At 42.9% G+C, this 20,812-nt stretch overlaps 1 protein-coding gene across 1 annotated transcript in view; it reads right to left on the bottom strand.

The window, feature by feature from the left end:
* The window catches only part of ST14 (ST14 transmembrane serine protease matriptase), a 69,311-nt gene that overhangs the window by 12,077 nt on the left and 36,422 nt on the right, over nucleotides 1–20,812 (bottom strand). Inside the window, exons 5-15 of the mRNA XM_070765900.1 lie at nucleotides 20,553–20,713; nucleotides 17,978–18,013; nucleotides 13,612–13,849; nucleotides 12,713–12,849; nucleotides 9,910–10,007; nucleotides 7,804–7,910; nucleotides 6,372–6,502; nucleotides 4,459–4,563; nucleotides 3,089–3,196; nucleotides 2,011–2,124; nucleotides 877–999 (exon numbers count right to left, since the gene is read on the bottom strand). Of these exons, the coding sequence (XP_070622001.1) occupies nucleotides 877–999; nucleotides 2,011–2,124; nucleotides 3,089–3,196; nucleotides 4,459–4,563; nucleotides 6,372–6,502; nucleotides 7,804–7,910; nucleotides 9,910–10,007; nucleotides 12,713–12,849; nucleotides 13,612–13,849; nucleotides 17,978–18,013; nucleotides 20,553–20,713 (1,358 nt within the window). The remainder of the gene's footprint in view (nucleotides 1–876; nucleotides 1,000–2,010; nucleotides 2,125–3,088; nucleotides 3,197–4,458; nucleotides 4,564–6,371; nucleotides 6,503–7,803; nucleotides 7,911–9,909; nucleotides 10,008–12,712; nucleotides 12,850–13,611; nucleotides 13,850–17,977; nucleotides 18,014–20,552; nucleotides 20,714–20,812) is intronic.

The following is a 20,812-nucleotide window of genomic DNA, read 5'->3' as shown; positions in this document are numbered from 1 at the left end:
GTGGTTAGCTCTGGCCCTGCTCCTGCCCCAAGGACTGTGGATGTGGGGGAGACATACACATGCTGCAGGCTGTTTTGCCCCCAATGGAATCTGCTGATGAAGGCTCCTCTGACCAAGAAGACATGAGTGACAGGGAGGAGGAGAGTGTGGCAGACAGCTCAGAAGGAGATCAATTATCTAGCTCCTCCTTGGATTCAGAACAAGAGTTAATGATACAGCCACACATGAGGAGAGCCATGCATAGGCAACAACAACTGAGAGATTATTATCAAAAAAAATGAGGCCACCTGTGGTTGGGTGGAGCTGTGGTAATTAGGGAGGCTGCTATAAATAGCAGCCTGTGGGTTTGGCCATTGTGGAGGATCGTGCCTGCTTTACTGACTTTGACCTTTTGTGTGCTGCTTTTTACCGCTTTGAAACTAAACCAGAGCAAAGTGTGTTTCACTTTGTGAAAGAAGAAGGACTGTGAATTGCCTCACAGCTGCAAGCTAAGTATCACAGAACTGATAAGGGACTTGTACAAATTACCAGTTTGTTTGGAGCCGAGTGCTCCTGGCTATACCAAAAGAGGGCTTGGTTTAAGTGAATTTTCATTATAAAGAACATTGTTTTGAATTTTCAAATGTGTGTGTGTCTGAAATTTGTACCTGTGAATTTTTGGGAGGAGTGTACCAGAGAGCCCGACAGAACAAGAACCTTGTCACGAAATGAATTAAGTTTGTAAGTAGAGGTACCACTGTAACAGTAATCATCATCATCAAAGTTTACAACCCTTTCATGCAAGCTAGCTTAATGGTCCAAGGTTGCTATATTTGTGAATGCATTCACTTCTCAGATTATCTACTTTCTTGGGATCTCGGTATAATCAGAACTCACTGCAATTCGCTTCGTCTGAATTGTCGCTACAGTCTGCCACTCCATCACATTCCGGATTCCTCTTGCTCAAACACCTATTGTTGCGGCATTTGTAGGTATACGATTGACAGGTAACGGTGACCGCTTTGAATAAAGCAGAGATTAAACAAAAAACATAAGGTCGGAAGACGACGGCACTTATAACACACAACTTAAAGCTTCCTGTGTTGGAGAATTGACAACTTCTGGAGGCAAGTTGTTCCATTGATTCATTGTCCTCACTGTCAGAAAATTCCTTCTTACCGTGTTTCCCCGAAAATAAGACACTGTCTTATATTAATTTTTGCTCCAAAAGTTGTGCTACGTCTTATTTTCGGGGGGTGCCTTATATTTCTCAAATAAGACAAATTCACAGGCAGAAAAGCTGACACCCCCAAAGAAAGTGTACTGTATGGTACAATGATTACGATACGGTACCTGTCAGTATGGCACCCACACACACAAACGACGGCACTTATATGGTACAACAGTATACTCCCGCTATTGCAGCTTCCGGCCACCAGAGGAGCTACAGTCTACGCCCTGTAGTGGAGACTGTAATGGCGGTGAGACAGCAGCAGACTGTGTCTGCTGTACTGGATGGTACAAAGCGATGGAAGGGGCCAGCAGGGGACGCCACATTATTACGGTACCACTATGAACAGCTTTGAATGGTACCGTATGTTTTTCCACCATACCGTATGTAAACGTGACTAGGCCTTATTTTCGCGGGGTGCCTTATATTAGCAAATTCTGCAAAACCTCTGACATGCCTTACTTTCGGGGTACATCTTAGTTTCGGGGAAACAGGGTAGTTCTAAGTTGCTTCCATCCATTGCTTCTTGTTCTACCCTCAACCGCTTTGGAGAATATTATTATTATTTATTGGATTTGTATGCCACCGCTCTCCGTAGACTCGTTCTTCTTTGTGGCAGCCCCTGAGATACCAGATCAGTGCTTTCACATCTCTCGTTGTCCTTCTTTTGATCCAACAAGACATCCCCAATTCCAGCTTCATCAAACTAAACATACCCAAAACTTCCCTCCTTACAAGCCACAATTTCCATAGCTTCCCCCTCCCTGGGTCAGAATTTATCACCACTCCGGAGCCTTTACCGGAGCCACATTTTCCCTCGTCGCTGCCATCTTCACAGTCCGCTTTGCCATCGCATTCCTGCTGCCCTGGGATACATTTACCGTTATTGCACTTGAAGTTATTGGGAGGACATTCTGAGAAGGAAAAAAGAGAAATTGCAAGTTTCCGTTGCTAGAGAAGAAGTTTAATAGCTTATTTCCCAGATAAGGTCAAGATAAGACATTAGCTAAGCTTGGAAGATGGGGAAGAACTCACCCAAGATGAGAAATAAGTTTAAAGTCTAATTTTTACATTTTCATGGTGACCCAGTTATCCTTGGAGCGATACCATTGTTATAGCAATGGCTCTTTCTTCCATCCCTCAAAGGCCCTTCCATCTTCCCTCAACTCTTACCAGCTTTGAGCTTCCTAGACTGTGCAAATCCAGTTCATGGGGTAGTGGGTTTTTTTTTGGGGGGGGGGGGTATAAATTTTTATTGTTTTTTCTCTTACAGAGATTCAAATTCACATACCCCAAACTAGAATACAATACAATATAATAGCAAATGTCAAATTCTTAATCCAAATTTCCTAATTATTTATCCAATTTATTCTGGTACATATCATTCATCCTGTGCTACCTCCTTTTCAAATCATATCATCTGGATTTCAGATATTCTCCTTCGCCCTGATTTAAATTCAAAGTGCCTTTAGCTATCTCAATTACTCATGGCTATTTGCTGTTTATCTACCAAAACTGTGCCGTCGTGCTACAATCCATTTCTTATATTCTTAAACCCATTCTTACTTTTTTAAAGACCCTCATCTTATCGTAATATACGTGCAAAACTTCAAATTACGGTTCAGTTAAGAAACCCCACCTGCAAAAATGATATATTGTAATGTAATTTAAAATTAATGGTATCTTTTTTTTCTGTACATGTGATTGGAGAAGAAGAATAAAAATTTTTTTAAAAAAATTACCCCCCCCCCCCAAAAAAAAAGAAACCCCATCTGGTCAACTAAGACTTTTGAATTCCTAGCTCACACTAAGAGCGGTCAAAAGTGTGAACTCGGTTCTTCGTGCACTAGATTCCTCAATCTCGTAAAAATGACTCACCGCATTGCTGTTCATCGCTGTTGTCCCCGCAATCATTCACCTTGTCACATAGCCAGAATTTTGGCTTGCACATGTTATTATGGCATCGGAACTGATTCTCAGTGCAATCTGAAAAAGAAGACCACAGGCAATGCGGTTATGGAAAGGCCGCCAACAGCTTTGGATACCGTCAACTAAACAATGTCGCTTGGCGGGACCCAGGGGAAGAGCCTTCTCTGTGGCGGCCCCGGCCCTCTGGAACCAACTCCACCCAGAGATTAGAACTGCCCCCACCCTCCTTGCCTTTCGTAAGCTACTTAAAAGCCACCTATGCTGTCAGGCATGGGGGAATTGAGATCCTCTTTCCCCCTAGGCCTTTACAATTCTATGAATGGTATGTATGTATGTATGTTTGGTTTTTATATTAATGGGTTTTTAATCATTTTTAGTATTAAATTACTATTGTACATTGTTTTATTGTTGCTGTTAGCCGCTCCGAGTCTCCGGAGAGGGGTGGCATACAAATCCAATAAATGAATGAATGAATGAATACTGTGGGCAGTGCAGACCAATGGAAAAAAATGTAAACAAGCCTTGTGAGCATCATCTGCACCACCAAACAGAGTGTTCGGAGACTGCAGGTAGTGCAAAATACAGCTGCGTGAGCTGCCCATGTTTCTACAGCACTCCGCGAGCTGCACTGGCTGCCTAAAAACTCATCTTTGTGTGGTTGTGGTTAGCTCTGGCCCAGCTCCTGCCCCAAGGAATGTGGATGTGGATGTGGGGGAAACATCCACATGCCACAGGCCTGTTTTGCTCCCAATAGAATCTGCCGACGAAGTCTCCTCTGACCAAGGAAGCGTGAGTGACAGGGAGGAGGGGAGTTTGGCAGACAGCCCAGGAGGAGATCAATCTTCCTTATCATCCCTGGATTCTGAACAAGAACTTATGACAGACCCACGCATGAGGAGAGTGATGCATAGGAGAGAACAATTGAAGGATTATTACAGGAGATAAGTGAGGCCGCCTGTGGTTGGGTGGGGCTGCTGTAATTAGTGCTACAGATAAAAAGAGCAGCGTGCTGATTTAGCCTCGTGGAAGTTTATCTGATTCATAGTTTCGTCAAGATCGTGGTTTTGCTGTTTTGCTGTTTTGCTGTTTCTCTGTTCAAGACTGTGTGTGGACTTTCTGGACTTTGGAATTGGACTCAATTTCCCAGTTATTGGGTGAGAAATTGGATTGCATTGAACCTGTGCCTTGTGTGTACCAGAAAATCCCTTTTACATTTTAAAAGGGAGTTTTTCCTGCTTTTCTGTTGGTAAAGACTTTTGGTTTCCCTTCTATTGTGTGGTGTGTGGATGGATGGATGGAGACAGACAGACAGAACTTACTGCAATTCATCTCATCGCTGGCATCTGCACAATCAAGCCACCCATCACAACACAGTTCTTTTTTGATGCAACGACCACTTTTGCAGGTGAATTTCCCCGGGCAAGCTACAAGTCCACACAGAGGACGTGGAGAGAAAACATATAAACACATTAACATTCTACCTAGGTAAAACCACCAATGTGTTCTGCTGCCATTCTGGATGGTATATTTGCAATTCTTGTTCATCTAGAAATTTAAGGTTCTCAATGGTCAATCTCTCCTTCTTCTCAGAGCAATTCCAGCTCCTCAGGATTCCAGATTCTCTTTCATGATAGAATAAATCCAATGTTTATTTGATCTAGAACCTGGGGCTACAAATTATGCTGAAATGACAAGTTCCGTCTCATAATAGATGGATTATTTGTCTACTTCATCTGTCTACTAAAACTTGGAAAAACCTCCCTAGGGTCTCCTTAATAGACGTTGGACAGAACAAATGCTTGCAACGTTTCTATTGTAAAGTCTTGCTCCAGATCATTTGTGGTTTGTAGGAATGAGAAAGCCACTCTTGGCAAAGAATTATATGGGAACACTTGCCAAACACCCAGGTTTCTCCCTGTTTCCTAATAATTTATGTTTATAAATAAATAGACCTTTATTACAGTCAAAGACCATCAATATAATAATAATAAGTTTTAAAAAACAGAACATCCAAGAACCGTTTCAGATTCTTAGAATCTAGACATTTTAGTATCTCTGATCCTAGTGGCAGATTCTTGGGTGATAAATGTAGTCCTTGACTTACAGCAGTTTGTTGACCATCCAAAGTTGGTCGTCACCCAAGTCAACAAAGACATGCTAGGTGTTGAGGTTCTTGGACATCTGGAGACAAATGACTTACAAAATTCATGATTTTTGGCTGACCAACCAAAATTGACCCATTGTAAATATGTTTAAAATTGGCACAATATATCTACTTTATAAACTTGCTTGGCAGAAGGCAGCAAGTTCATTATAGTATGACCAACTTATTTGGAACACTGGATTTTTAATTTGTACCCCCCTTCTCACATGCCCTACGCCTTCTTTAAAAAAATACAGTTCCTGTGATCAAAAATCTCAGCCAAATTTGGCATAATTTTTTCTTTTGTGGAATGTTGTTGCCCATTCATAATTTTCTTTCATCTTGTTGAAGTCCTTTGGAATAGTATGTAAGTTTCAGAGTTGTTGTTTCTGAAAACCTAAAGGACCTGAACTTTAGATATTGTCATGTTCACATGAAGGTTTTATTTTGTTTCTTATTTTTTAAACTAAAGCTATTACAAAGCTTGTGTATTAAACAATTTCTAAATTTAAAGAGAAAAAAGAAAAAGTTGGACGGGGAAGAGCGAAACTGAAATCTTACGCAAATAATGGACTTCACACTGAACTTTGGATTAGTTGTTGGGCAGTCCCTAAATATAAGTAGAGGAAAAAGACACGAAACCAAAGTCTAAAATTCAATTTGCTTACTGTCATTCCAAATGCCAATCTACTTATCACTGGAAGCGTCAATGGTCTTCTAATACCAATCCCCACATTCTCTAAAGCAGGGGTCCGCAACCCCTGGGCTGCAGATGGGTAATAGTCAATGACCCATTGGGAACCAGGCTACACATGTGGTGGGTGAGCATGGTGAAACTTTATTTGTGCATGCATGGGATTACGCAACCATTTGTCACCTCCCCCCCCCACATCCCCGCCACCGCCGTTACTGGTCCATGGACCCAAAATGGTTAGGAACCACTGCTCTGTATGATACTTCATATCAAGGAACAATTTTCTTCTCTCCCATAGAGGACCTCTCTATTGAAAAGCTCAATGTTTCAAAGAAGGTGCCTCAGCCCACCCCCGTCCCTCCCTGATTAATCTCACATTTGACATCTCTACTTACGATCATCGGAGTCAAAGGACAAATACTCAGCCCAGAAGCCATTGTCCACGTGTGAATTATCTGAGTGGAAACGAACTGTAATTTTGTTGGTTTTGCTCATTACCACGAATCCCTTGCTAGGCTGACAATACCTAGAGGACCACAAGAAGATAAGAATCAACCAGAGGCCAACTCATTCATTCATTCATTCATTCATTCATTCATTCATTCATTCATGATGACATACATCAATGAATACATGAGATATTTCTCTGTCTGTCTCTCTGTCTCTGTTTGTCTCTCTCTCACACACACACACACAAACACACTGACAAGGTCTTCTCATTCTTTCCTTTCAAAATGGAAAGCTAATCAGATCATCTGACAGTACTAAAGAAATATTAGTGTTTTTTAATCAAGCAAGGACCTTTCATTTATGATATTTCTTTTTAAAAAATCATTGAAGATAGTTTGCATTAAAAACACATGTGGACATTTATACAATCTCCTTCTTTACAACATTTTCGCGTTGCTAAGACATTTCAGGTTTCACAATTTTATTCTCTTCAACTTCTATTTCTATACATTTCTATTATATGCATATAATTCTACTTCTATACATTTTTATTATATACATATAATTCACTATTCTATTGATATATTCTATTCTATTTATATAGATTATGTAGTATTGTACTTATTTCTACCTTATTTCCTATTTCCCTTATGATTATTATTATTATAGAGCCAGGGTGGCACAGCAGGTAGAGTGCTGTACTGCAGGCCACTGAAGGTCAGCGGTTCAAATCTCATCATCGGCTCAAGGTTGACTCAGCCTTCCATCCTTCCAAGGTGGGTAAAATGAGGACCCAGATTGTGGGGCAATAGTCTGGCTCTGTTAGAAAAAAGTGCTATTGCTAACATGTTGTAAGCCGCCCTGAGTCTAAGGAGAAGGGCGGCATAAAAAATTAATAAATGAATGAATGAATGAATGAATGAATTTGGTACCACAGGATTTTAGAAACATAGAAACATAGAAACATAGAAGACTGATGGCAGAAAAAGACCTCATGGTCCATCTAGTCTGCCCTTATACTATTTCCTGTATTTTATCTTACAATGGATATATGTTTATCCCAGGCATGTTTAAATTCGGTTACTGTGGATTTACCAACCACGTTTAAAGTGTTTTTAAGTATTGGATTTGTATTGTTCTTTTTGTGAGCCGCTCCGAGTCTGCGTAGAGGGGCGGCATACAAATCTAATAAATAAATAAGTAAACTAGTAACTCCTTTGTCATTTTTCTTACTTTATTCTCTTATCGTATGATATTTCTATCCTAAAAGACAGCAAGGAAGTGTCTTAAAGACATCAAGTGGCTAAGACAGTTTTCTTCTTGCCCACTCGCAACAGATACACAAGAACAGGTTCACCCATGAATAAAGACTCTTACTTGACACCGTTGATTTCCACATAATCTTTGGGGCAGGAGTTGGAGACACCAGGATCCGCAAGGTGGAACTCATTGAAGCGTATCTTTACATTTTTGTCCTTAGGCACCTGAAAATGAGATTGAATGTTGGCAGGGGTGGGCAGGGATGAGAGGAAATAAACACTGATGCCACTCCTGAGCTAGATGTCTTTTCCAACTGTCAGTACTGCATACTTCGCCAGTTGGGTTTGTCAATATATGAACTAACCAGCAATATATGAACTAACCAGCAATAAAAGGGAATCAGATGTGTTACTCTTTGTTGGTTGCTATTGCGGTTAGTCTTGCTATTGCTTGCTATTGCTCTATTGCTCTTGCTAACACTAATCTCTGATCTCACACTCTGCTAGTTTTGTCTGGGTGACTATACTAAATATTGCTGTGTGCTAAATATTGGTCTACGTATTATGTATGTAAGCAATACTTATGGTATTACAGTATATAGAACTATGTGTTCAGTAGGGAATATTATTAGTTAGCTGCTGTGTGTATAAAATTGAATATTCTGATATTTGGTTTGTATTTGATTACTTGACTTGGATATGTATGTAGTGGACTGTTTACTTATTACTTTATTGTATACATTGTAAATAATATTTATACTCCACTTATTAGTCTGTGTTATTGGCTGAACAACCACCACTGCCACATATACTCTGTTTTACATTTAGGATTCTAACATTGGTTGTAAGCCCAGTGTGGAATACTAACACCAACATTTTCCCAAAAAACCTTCAGCAACCGTTGTTGATTTAACCATTCAGTCACATCCAACTCTTAGTGACTTTATAGGCACGTGCTCTCCATGCTACCCTGTCAATCGCAATTTCTTTCAGTTGTTGGATGTTCATCAATGTTATCAGTTTTGAGGGTATCAAGCCAGCGTGTTCTTGGCTTGGCCCTTCTTGATCCACTAACTATTCCTAGCCTCATGGACCTCTCCAATGAATTTGCACACATGGCATAGCCAAGGTAAATCAAACGTAGTCTTCTCATTTTTGGCTTCTATTGATATGTCTGGTTTTATACAGTTCAGCACTTCTCTTTGGGTTGCTCTGGCTATATATGGTACACACAATAATTAACAACAGAGCCACAGTTCAAAGACATCAATTGTTCTTTGATCAGTCATTCTTAGTGTCTAAGTCTCATGCTCATGTATCAATATAGAGAAGTCAATTGCTTTATCTAGCCTGCTGTGTGTATTTAGATCCATACCTCTGCTCTTCCAGATCTTATTCTTGTTAACCATTGAAGGGCGGCCTGAGATTATCCTGCATTTGATTTCTGCAGTAGAACTGTCACTATGAACAATTTTTAATCCAAGGAAGATAAATGCATGGTGTTTGGCAAACCCAACAAACCACATTATGGTTTAGCGCATCATGAGTGGATCCTGCCAATGGTTCCCTTGCTTTATTATCATGGATTCTTTTTTAAAAGCCATGTAAAATCAAGTTGCGGTCTAGAATGTGTGTGTGTGTGTGTCTTTAATGACCCCATAATCCAGACGTCTTCAAACTTGGCAACTTTTAAGACTTGTGGACTTCAATTCCCAGAATTCTGGGAGTTGAAGTTCAGAAGTCTTAAAGCTGCCAAGTTTCAGGACCCCTGCCATAATCCTTTACATCGGGGTGGAGTTGGGGCAACCGAAGGCAACAGAGTGTTTACTGGCTGGCTGCCCTTCCGGTCACCAATGTAGAGTTTGCAGCAGATAATTACTCATTGTAAGAGAGAGAAATATCTGCCGCTACCTAGAATCAAACTCACAGCCGCTACCTAGGACCAAACTCACAAGGCGAGAGCTCCACTTCTAGTCCACTGCAAGTTGAGGGCTAGAAATGTTCTCATTAAACTGGCAGTGATTTAAAAAACGGTTTGGTTCTCCACCACAACCTCCGATTTTTATTTGTTTCCAGACTTTTAAGAATACATCCCAGAAAAGGCCTTTCAACTCTTATTTAACACCTTGAAAATTAGCCAGATCTTCGGGTTACAAATGTTCTCCCTTCGTCCTTGCTGCAGGCCCGAAACGAAAAAGAGAATTAATTACTCTGAAAGTCTTACCTCTATATTCCATACGCAATCCAGATTTGGAGGGTAGTAGGCTGGGTAATACGGAGTGGTGAAGTTCCCTGATAAGCCCCTCAAAACTCCACCACAAGCTGCAATCCGGGGAGAGAAATAGGTGTAGAGAGAGAAAAACAGAATCTTATGAACCTTATTAGTAGCTGGAAGAGAAGCGTTTGTGCAGAACAATCATTAATAAGATGATGTCAATTGTCAAGGGCCTGATTCAACAGCATAGCTCTCACCCAAGAGACCAATTATGGTTACCTGTGCACACCTGTCCATAAGCTCAACCCCCATCCAATTTCAGCCTAGTTCTAATTAGGAAGGATTATTAGAGTATCCGGAAGTGTGGTGGGAGAGGGAGAGGGTGTCATTTATCACAACATCTCCTGAGTTGGGGGAAAAAATTACTTTGCCCCTGGTGCCTTATTATCCTTAAGACTATCTCCCTCTCTAGGCTGTTTAGTTTTCACTCATCTTTATCTTCTACCAGACTGAATCAGTTACTTAATTAGATTTTTTTTTTCTGCATGAAATTTCATTTTTGATTGATTTGATTTGATTTATATGCCGCCCAACTCCCAAAGGACTTTGGGTGGCTTACAACAGAAAAAGGACATCTAAAAAAGGCAACGTAAAGCAATTTAAAACCTCTAAAAATCATACATATCTTTGGGGGGTCGAATCTAGAAGGTATGTCATTGACCAATGGCCCCAGACCTATTGGCAGAATCAGGTCTTTAAGGCTTTCTGGATGGCCAGTGTTGTGGTTAGCTCTGGCCCTGCTCCTGTCCCAAGGACTGTGGATGTGGGGGAGACATCCACATGCTGCAGGCCTGTTTTGCCCCCGGTGGAATCTGCTGATGAAGGCTCCTCTGACCAAGAAGATATGAGTGACAGGGAGGAGGAGAGTGGGGCAGACAGCTCAGAAGGAGATCAATTATCTAGCTCCTCCTTGGATTCAGAACAAGAGTTAATGATACAGCCACGCATGCGGAGAGCTTTGCATAGGCAACAACAACTGAGAGAGTATTATCAAAGAAAATGAGGCCACCTGTGGTTGGGTGGGGCTCTGGTCATTAATGAGGCTGCTATAAAGAGCAGCCTGTGGGTTTGGCCGTTGTGGAGTATTATCTGATCGTTGTGTTTCGTGCCTGCTTTGCTGACTTTGACCTTTTGTGTGCTGATTTTTCCCCGCTTTGAAACTAAACCAGAGTGTGTTTCACTTTGTGAAAGAAGAAGGACTGTGAATTGCCTCACAGCTGCAAGCTAAGTATCACAGGACTGATAAGGGACTTGTATAAATTACCAGTTTGTTTGGAGACGAGGGCTCTTTGCTATACCAAAAGAGGGCTTAGGTTAAGTGAATTTTCATTATAAAGAACATTGTTTTGAATTTTCAAATGTGTGTGTGTGTCTGAAATTTGTACCTGTGAATTTTTGGGAGGAGTCTACCAGAGAGCCCGACAGAACAGCCAGTAGGGTGGTGTTGGGAGCGCTCTTTGTCCACCTCTGGTAATGTCAGATTCTAAGGAGGATGAGTCAAACCCCTCTGGGTACCCTGGGCCAGGGGGTGGCCAGCTGATGCAGAGAATCAGAGTGAGAGGGAAAGTGACCTGGATGAACCACCAGAGGGGGCTGATATAACAATGGGAGAGTGGTCCCAGTCCGAGGATGAAGAAGACATTAGAATGGATGACCCACTCTTACATGCTAGATATCATAGGTTTCTGAGAAGACAAAAGGACTTGTATAGTAAAAGGAAATAAACTTGCAGCTATACCTTTTGGGGGTTTTAATGCCATTCCCAGCCAGTATATAAGCAAAGGATCTTGGGAAATTCGGGGTAGGGTTTCAATGTAGTTTCATAGAAGATGTGTTAGAGTTGGCGTGTTCAAAAATGCCTCCCGAAACCTGGTTCCTGTCTTGTTAAAAACTCTTTGCCAGACGCTGCTTGAATATTAGAACTTTGGTGAGCTGATTTATCTCTTCTATGATGAATTTTCCTCTCCTATCTCTATCTATCTATCTATCTATCTATCTATCTATCTATCTATCTATCTATCTATCTATCTATCTATTTATTTATTGGATTTGTATGCCGCCCCTCTCTGCAGACATTCAATGGAACGTCATGAGGCCAAAATTGGCGCCTTTCCTGGAACTTTATCTGCTTTTCACCTCAGAGAAAAAATACTCCCTTACCTTTCATTCAACTGCTTTTGCTTTACAATGCATTTTCATAATAAAGAGTGTGATTTTAACATGAAATAGTGAGTTTTGAGTCGGTTGTTTCACTCCAATAGCCCAGGAATAGAACAGGTGGGGGCAGTATGGATCTCCGGAGGTAGCTGATTCCAGAGATCCGGTGCGGCCACAGAGAAGGCCCTCTCCCGCAGCTCCCACCAACTGACACTGCTTAGCCGACAGGACCCAGAGAAGGCCAACCCTGTGGACCCTTATCGGTTGCGGCAGAAGGCGGTCCCGAAGATAGTCTGGCCCTAAGCTATGTAGGGCTTTATAGGTGATAACTAACACCATAATGAACACAAGGATGGGGAACGCCTACTATTTTTGAAGGAAGTGAGGATAAAGTATAACCATGGTCAAAACTGACTAAGATAATCCATTGCTCTTGGGCTTCTGCTCTATATCTTTCTCATGTCTTCTTCCCTCTCTCTTCATGAGAAAACGAGTCAGGAAAAGGAGCAATAGTACTAAATGTATTGTCAGGCCGCATCCTGCCAACCCATGGTCTCCTAGTATCACCCCAAAATAGAAAGAATGACGTTCTTACCTGTTTTTGACATCTGGAAAAACTGTGCATGGAACCCAGGAAATCTTCCCTTTGCGTCTGTACTTAACATAACCAGGAGGACGTTTTGAGAGGAGATGAAAGTCAGGTTGTATGAAAAGTCAAAGCTCCCACACAGCCTGCGAAGGAAGGAAGGAAGGAAGGAAGGAAGGAAGGAAGGAAGGAAGGAAGGAGAGGGGAGGAAGGAAGGTAGGAAGGTAGGAGAGGAGAATAAGGAAGGAAGGAAGGAAGGAGAGGAGAGCAGAGGAGAGGAAGAAGGAAGAAAGGAAGGAAGGAAGGAGAGCAGAGCAGAGGAGAGGAAGAAGGAAGAAAGGAAGGAAGGAAGGAGTGGGGAGGGAGGAAGGGAGGAAGGGAGGAGAGGAGAATAAGGAAGGGAGGGAGGGGAGGAGAGCAGAGGAAGGAAGGAAGGAAGGAAGGAAGGAGAGGAGTGGGGAGGAAGGGAGGAAGGGAGGAAGGGAGGAGAGGAGAAGAAGGAAGGAAGGGAGGAGAGCAGAGCAGAGCAGAGGAAGGAAGGAAGGAGAGCAGAGCAGAGGAGAGCAGAGGAGAGGAAGAAAGGAAGAAAGAAGAAAGGAGAGGGGTGGGGAGGAAGGAAGGTAGAAAGGGAGGAAGGGAGGAGAGGAGAATAAGGAAGGGAGGAGAGGAGAGCAGAGGAAGGAAGGAAGGAAAGAGAGGAAGGAGAGGAAAAAGGAAGGACAATTAGTAACTAAACAATGCATTTTTGGCAATCTCTTTCCCCATCAGAGTAGATATCAGTAATAGTGCAACCCAAAAGCAGCCACGAAAACAGAAGACTATCTCAGGTTCCTGCCAATTAAGCCCCTAGCAGCCCATCCGTATTTCTTCCCACGAGAGCACGATATATTTGTAGCTAATGTACTCACTTCACCAACGAGCGTTCTTCCACTGGGCTCAGTGAGTTGTACACCTTGACAAAGTCCTCCCCTTCGTTGCATCCCTCGAAGTCAAAGGTCGTGAAGGTCAGGCTGATGACCGCGTTGGCGTCAGCTCTCAGCGCCCAGAAGCAGCGCATGTTGGATGGGTAGGGGCTATTTGGGAATCCTGGGGTGCTAAAGCTGGTCACTTTCCCTTCTTTGGCATGCAACGCGTATTTGCAGCGGTCTGGTCAGGTGAGAGAAACAACAGCAGAAGAGAAAGTTCTCAAGAGAATGGCAAGAAGGATTTACTCTCATTCAGTAAAAAAAAAAATCAAATTAAAACGGGAATTTATTATTTATTTATTTATTAATCAGATTTGTATGCCGCCCCTCTCCACAGACTCGGGGCGGCTCACAGCAATAATAGTACAATGTAAACAAATCTAATATTTAAGTTTAAGTTAATTTAAAACCCCAATTTAGAAACCAATCATACATACTAACATACCATGCATAAATTTTATAAGCCTAGGGGGAGGGAAAGTGTCAATTCCCCCATGCCTGACGACAGAGGTGGGTTTTAAGGAGCTTACGAAAGGCTAGGAGGGTGGGGGCAACTCTGATATCCGGGGGGAGTTGGTTCCAAAGGGTCGAGGCCGCCACAGAGGAGGCTCTTCCCCTGGGTCCCGCCAAACGACATTGTTTAGCTGACGAGACCCGGAGAAGGCCCACTCTGTTGGACTTAACTGGTCGCTGGGATTCGTGCGGCAGAAGGCGGTCCCGGAGATATTCTGGTCCGGTGCCATGAAGGGCTTTATAGGTCATAACCAACACTTTGAATTGTGACTGGAAACTGATCGGCCACCAATGCAGACTGCGGAGTGTTTGTGTGACATGGGCATATTTGGGGAAGCCCATGATTGCTCTTGCAGCTGCATTCTGCACGATCTGAAGTTTCCGAACACTTTTCAAAGGTAGCCCCATGTAGAGAGCATTACAGTAGTCGAGCCTCGAGGTGATGAGGGCATGAGTGACTGTGAGCAGTGATTCCCAGTCCAAATAGGGCCGCAACTGGTGCACCAGGCGAACCTGGAATGATCCAAAAGATTTTAAGAGATGGACAACAGCACTTAGACTTATATACGCCTTCACAGTGCTGTGCAGCCCTTTCTAAGCTTCTTTACAGTATCTTGGGCCCAACTATCTGGGTACACATTTTTCCAATCTCAGAAGGATGGAAAGCTGAGTCAACCTTGAGCCAGTCAGAATCGAACAGCTGACAGTTGGCAGAATTAGCCTGCAATACTGCATTCTAACCAATGTGCACCATGAAAGGAAGGGAGAGAGAATGGGGAAAAGGCAGAACACTAGACCTGGCAATAACACTTATATATTGCTTCACTGTGCTTTGGGGGCCCTCACTAAGCAGATTACAGAGTCAGCATATTTCCCCCAACAATCTGGGTCCTCATTTTGCCCACCTCGGAAGGCCGAGTCAACTTTGAACTGGTCAGGATTGAACTCTAGACTGTGGGCAAAGTTAGCCTGCAATACTGCATTTTAACCACTGAGCCAAAACAGCTCCAATACTTTTTTTGAATAAATTGTGCTTCCGGGTTAGAACTCTTTTAGTTTACCACTCATTTAAAAACAAACAAAAATGAGCCGGGGTGGCGCAGCAGGTAGAGTGCTGTACTGCAGGCCACTGAAGCTGACTCGTAGATCTGAAGGTCAGCGGTTCAAATCTCATCACTGGCTCAAGGTTGACTCAGCCTTCCACCCTTCCGAGGTGGGTAAAATGAGGACCCGGATTGTGGGGGCAATAGCCTAGCTCTGTTAAAAAAAAAGTGCTATTGCTAACATGTTGTAAGCCGCCCTGAGTCTAAGGAGAAGGGCGGCATAAAAATTGAATAAATAAATTGAATAAATAAAAAGCAGTGTCAAGTGGTTGTAGAACTTAAGAACATAAGAACATAAAAAGAGCCATGCTGAGTCAGGCCAAAGCCCATCGAGTCCAGCATTCTGTGTCACACAGTGGCCCACTAATTGTCCATGGGGATCTTGAGCAGAAAGAGAAGGCAAAATCCTCCCTTTCCCTTGACCCCCAACAAATGGTACCCAAGGGAATCCTGCCTGCCTCAACCAACATAGAGGCAGCACTTGGACATCCGTTTCAATAACCACCGATAACACTTTTTTAACATTTCCATTCATCGCCTTATTGTTGTCGCTACACCTTATTAATTGAGTCATTGTCTATTTTGAATTTTTTTAAACAGTTTTTCAGTGATGGCTTTTAATGAACTTGCACGCCATCCTAAGTCATGCAAATACTAAAGTGGTTATAACAAATAAACAAAGCAAAGAATGTGTCCTTGAAGTGATTTTAAGGCCTGCCTAGACAAAATTTCATGTTCCTTGGCTGGTTGGGTAAAGAGCTATATATTTCTGGGAGAGATTACATTGTCATCTATGATGAATTTGCCTGTCAAATCTTGACAACAGTTTTAGCAACAAAGATCTCATAAAAGAAGGGCGTGTGCATTCTCCTAAGCTGTTGAGAGCATAGAGGCATGTGTTTTGTTTGCGAAGAACCAGGCCAGAAAATGAAAGAAAAGAGATGAAAAAAAATATTCTGGGATACAGTGATCCCTCGATTATCGCGGAGGTTACGTTCCAAGACCTCCCGCGATAATCGATTTTCCACGGTATAGTGGTGCGGAAGTAAAAACACCATCTGCGCATGCGTGCCCTTTTTCCATGGCCGCGCATGCGCAGATGGTGGAGCCGGGGAGCGACGAAAGTTCGGAGGCTGGCAATGGTTGTATTTAATGTTGGCCACCCATAGGCACCCGCCCGCCGTTCGCCCACCCGCCCGCCCGCTTGCCGCTCGCCGCTCGCCCGTTCGCCTGCCCACTTGCCGCTCGCCCGCCCGCCCACCCGTTCGCCACCCCGCTCGCCGCTCACCGCCCGCTCGCCGCTCGCCCGCCCGCCGCTCGCCCACCCGCCGCTTGCCCGCCCGCCCGCCCGCCGTTCGCCCGCCTGCCCGCGGGCGAAGAGAAAGAAAACAAGAGAGGGAAAGTGAGAAAAAGAGATAGAGCAAGAGGGGGAGAGATAGAGAAAGAAAGAGAATGACAGGAAAGAAAGAGAAAGAGACAGAGAAGTGATTCTTGGTGATGACGTATGACGTCATCGGGTGGGAAAAACCATGGTATAGAAAAAAAACCGCGGAGTATTTTTTAATTATTATTTTTTGAAAAACCGTGGTATAGCGTTTCGCGAAAATCAAGACCGTGACAATCGAGGGATCACTGTATAGTACTAAGATGTCGCTTTTTGTAGAAGAGCAGTTAGCAGAAATATCTACATCTTGATAGAGAGCACCAAGGAACCCTCATTTCAACCTTCAGCTACAAATACTCTCTTTTATTGTGCTTCTAATGTGTCCATCGTCAAGAAAATATTTTAAAGAGCAGGATGGCGCAGTAATTAGAGTGCAGCACTGCAGGCTACTTCAGCTAACTGCTAGCTGTAGTTCAGCAGTTCAAATCTCACCACCGGCTCAAGGTTGACTCAGCCTTCCATCCTTCCAAGGTGGGTAGAATGAGGGCCCAGGTGGTTGGGGGCAATATGCTGGCTCTGTAAACTGCATAGAGAGTGCTGTAAAAGCACTACGAAGCGGTATATGTGTAAATGCTATTGCTATTTCAACTCTGTTATTCTATGCCCATCTGACTTTATGCCACATAAGAAAGAGGATTGCAGTTTCAATATGTTTTTCCCCACAGATAGTGTTGTGGTTAGCTCTGGCCCAGCTCCTGCCCCAAGGACTGTGGATGTGGGGGAGACATCCACATGCTGCAGGCCTGTTTTGCCCCCGGTGGAATCTGGGTTTGGCCATTGTGGAGGATTATCTGATCGTTGTGTTTCGTGACTGCTTTACTGACTTTGACCTTTTGTGTGCTGATTTTCCCCCGCTTTGAAACTAAAGCAGAGCAAAGTGTGTTTCACTTTCTGAAACAGGAAGGACTGTGAATTACCTCACAGCTGCAAGCTAAGTATCACAGGACTTATAAGGGACTTGTACAAATTATCAGTTTGTTTGGATACAGTGCTCTTTGCTATACCAAAAGAGGGCTTGGTTTAAGTGAATTTTCATTATAAAGAACATTGTTTTGAATTTTCAAACGTGTGTGTCTGAAATTTGTAGCTGTGAATTTTCGGGAGGAGTCTACCAGAGAGCCCGACAGAACAGAGAGTGATATTCTATTGTACCCCCACACAATCTTCAATTATTCAAAGATCCCACAATTTATTACTACTGCAATTTAGAATAACTGTTAAATTTTTAAAAACCACAAATTTTACTTACTGTCTCGGGCTGCTTTAACGATATCCTCATCAGTAGCTGCAAGTTAAAAACACAAAACATTTATAACAAGGAATTTAACGTTGCAACTTCTTTGCTTTGACACACCCCAAAGTTCAACCTTCCCCTGGTGACTAGTGCAAATACTCCACTATTGTGTAGTGGGCTTCAATAGGCAAGAGCCTAGCATGATTGGCCCAGGAATTCTGGGAGTTGAAGTCCGCAAGTCATAGAAGAGCCAACTTTCCCTACCCCTGGCCTAGAGTATAAATTATAGGCATTTGCCTGCTGTTCCTTAGCCTTGAGTCAATAAATGCTGTTGTAGCTATGCTGGTCTGGTTTTTGCCTATTGAAGCCCACTACACAATAGTGGAGTATTTGCACTAGTCACCAGGGGAAGGTTGAACTTTGGGGTGTGTCAAAGCAAAGAAAAGATTTAAAAGGCAACATTACTAGGAAATCTAGAAGAATAAATTTAATACTGTATTCACAAATGAAAGCGAATACAGTGGTACCTCTAGATACGAGCTGCTCCACATCCGGTGTTCCAAGTTACCAGCCACGACGTGAGCGAAATTTCTGTTCGACACCCGAGCTCAAATTCGTGATACGAGCCGAGCTTCAGGATGCTACCGCTTGTTGGCGCATCGCCTCTCTGACCCAGAATCCCCTTGCTTCCGGTTATCTCGGCCATTCGCACGTGTTAGCGCGCAAAACAAAGTCTTGTCTCGGTCGTGTCAGTGTTTAGAGTGAGTGTATATTTTAATCTGAACTTTTTTTGTGCATCATGGGCCCAAAAAAGGGCATGGGTAACGAGGCAGTTCTTCGTGGACTGGGTAAATCTTGCCGCACTTGTCTGTCGCCAAGGTAAGGTTACTGTACCGTGTTTTATACATTTTCTTATTGTATTTTGTACATTTCTCTTTTCATTATTTACTTTATTGTTTATTTATACGTGTTGCATGTACATTTATTAATTAAAAACATGTCTTTTTTCATAATTTAGGCTAACTTTGGGACTTTTTTGAGGGCCTGAACCAATTAGAATTATTTACATTAATTCATCTGGGGAAAATTCGTTCGAGATACGAGTTGATCTACTTACAAGCTCGGGTCTGGAACGAATTAAACTCGTATGTCGAGGTACCACTGTATACATATCCCAGGACAATCCGATCTAGGTCGGTCGCTGGAACCATAAATAGTGCTTTTTGAGTTTTTGGACTTGTGTTGGAACCTTCCTGAGGGAACTTCTCTCTAGTGTGGGGTGGGGTGTATGTGTGAGGGGAAGGGAATGGGTGTGGGCACATGCGTGTGTGCTAGCACACACACACACACACACACACACACAGAGAGAGAGCCTTTTGGCACATGAACCACAAAAGGTTTACCATCATTGATCTTTCCCTCTCCCTCTCCATCCCCCCCCCTGTGTGTGTGTGTGTGTGTGTGTGTGTAATATATTTTTGCTGATAATGAAAAGGAAGGGAGACAAGTATAGATCTATTTCAAGCTTTTTTGCTCTCATCAGCTAGCCATACCCTTGCTGGGATTTGAACCTGGGCAGTCTGCCTGTAAAGCAATAGCTTTACCTTTATTCTCCTCCTATATATACACTGCTCAAAAAAAATAAAGGGGAACACCCAAATAACACATCCTAGATCTGAATGGATGAAATATTCTCATTGAATACTTTGTTCTGTACAAAGTTGAATGTGCACAACAGCAGGTGAAATTGATGGTCAAATCAGTGTTACTTCCTAAGTGGACAGTTTGTGTCAAATTTGCACTTTGGCAAGACGGTGCGAAGACGGGTTGCGTATTGGTTTATAGATTCGGTGTCGAGCTGGCTCATTCTGGAAAATTGATGCCGGAAAACGATGGCCGGCTTGGTAGGTTTGAAATGAGCGGCGAGCTTGGTCTTCAAGGCGTCCCAAGTCACGGAGTTTGCCGGCAATGGGTCTGTCAGTGTCTGGGCAAGATCGTATATTTCGGAACCGCAATAATTTAGGAAAATGGCTCGCTTCCTGTCGCTGTCGGCGTCCTTCATGCCCGCAGCTTCTAGGAATATATCGAATTTTGATAAGTAGTTGTCCCATGTGGATTTTTCTGGGTCGAAGAAGTCAGGAGCTCTTCTGACAGGCAGGTTGTCCATGGTGGAGATCGTAGGTTCGACCGTCCGACGTCGCCAGTGAAAAGTCTGAAGCAGCTTGTTCAAAATGTTCCTTTATTTCATTCAGCTCTTATCGGAAAGTGACTTCAGCAAGGAACGCGACTGGTTTTACACAGAGCCAGACGCTCCTTTTATACTTTTTGACTTCCCGCCGAAACCCAACTGTCAACGTCTTAGCCAATCAGAGGCGTTCAAACAGATTCAACTATTTACATTGCTTCAACACATATTTAACAGTTTGATTTCACAGAAGTTTGATTTACTTGGAGTTCTACTGTGCTGTTGAAGTGTTCCCTTTATTTTATTTTTTTGATAAGTATATATTCAATATAGAACATTCATCAAGCTAGGCAAGATTAGGGAATTTATATGGGAAGCTGAGAACCAAAAGAAAAATAGACTTACGAAAAGCAGTGAGCGACTCAACTTGAAAGGCTCGGTTCCGCCCTTTTCCCGTTGCCATTAGAGTCAAATTTTGAAAATTTGCTATGCCGTTTTCAAGAGCATCCGTCTTGTGTTTAGGGACACTGAACGTGGACAGGAAATAAGCAATCACACTGCCCTCGCTGTATGAAGTGGGGGAGAAAGACAGGTAGGTTAGAACCAAGGCTGAATAATTAGGGTTGCAAAAAACAAGATGTCGAGTGGTAGTAGGACATTCTACT

The sequence above is a fragment of the Erythrolamprus reginae genome, chromosome 12 (genome assembly GCF_031021105.1).
Source record: "Erythrolamprus reginae isolate rEryReg1 chromosome 12, rEryReg1.hap1, whole genome shotgun sequence".
NCBI lineage: Eukaryota > Metazoa > Chordata > Lepidosauria > Squamata > Dipsadidae > Erythrolamprus > Erythrolamprus reginae.
This window is presented reverse-complemented; position numbering and strand designations above follow the sequence as displayed.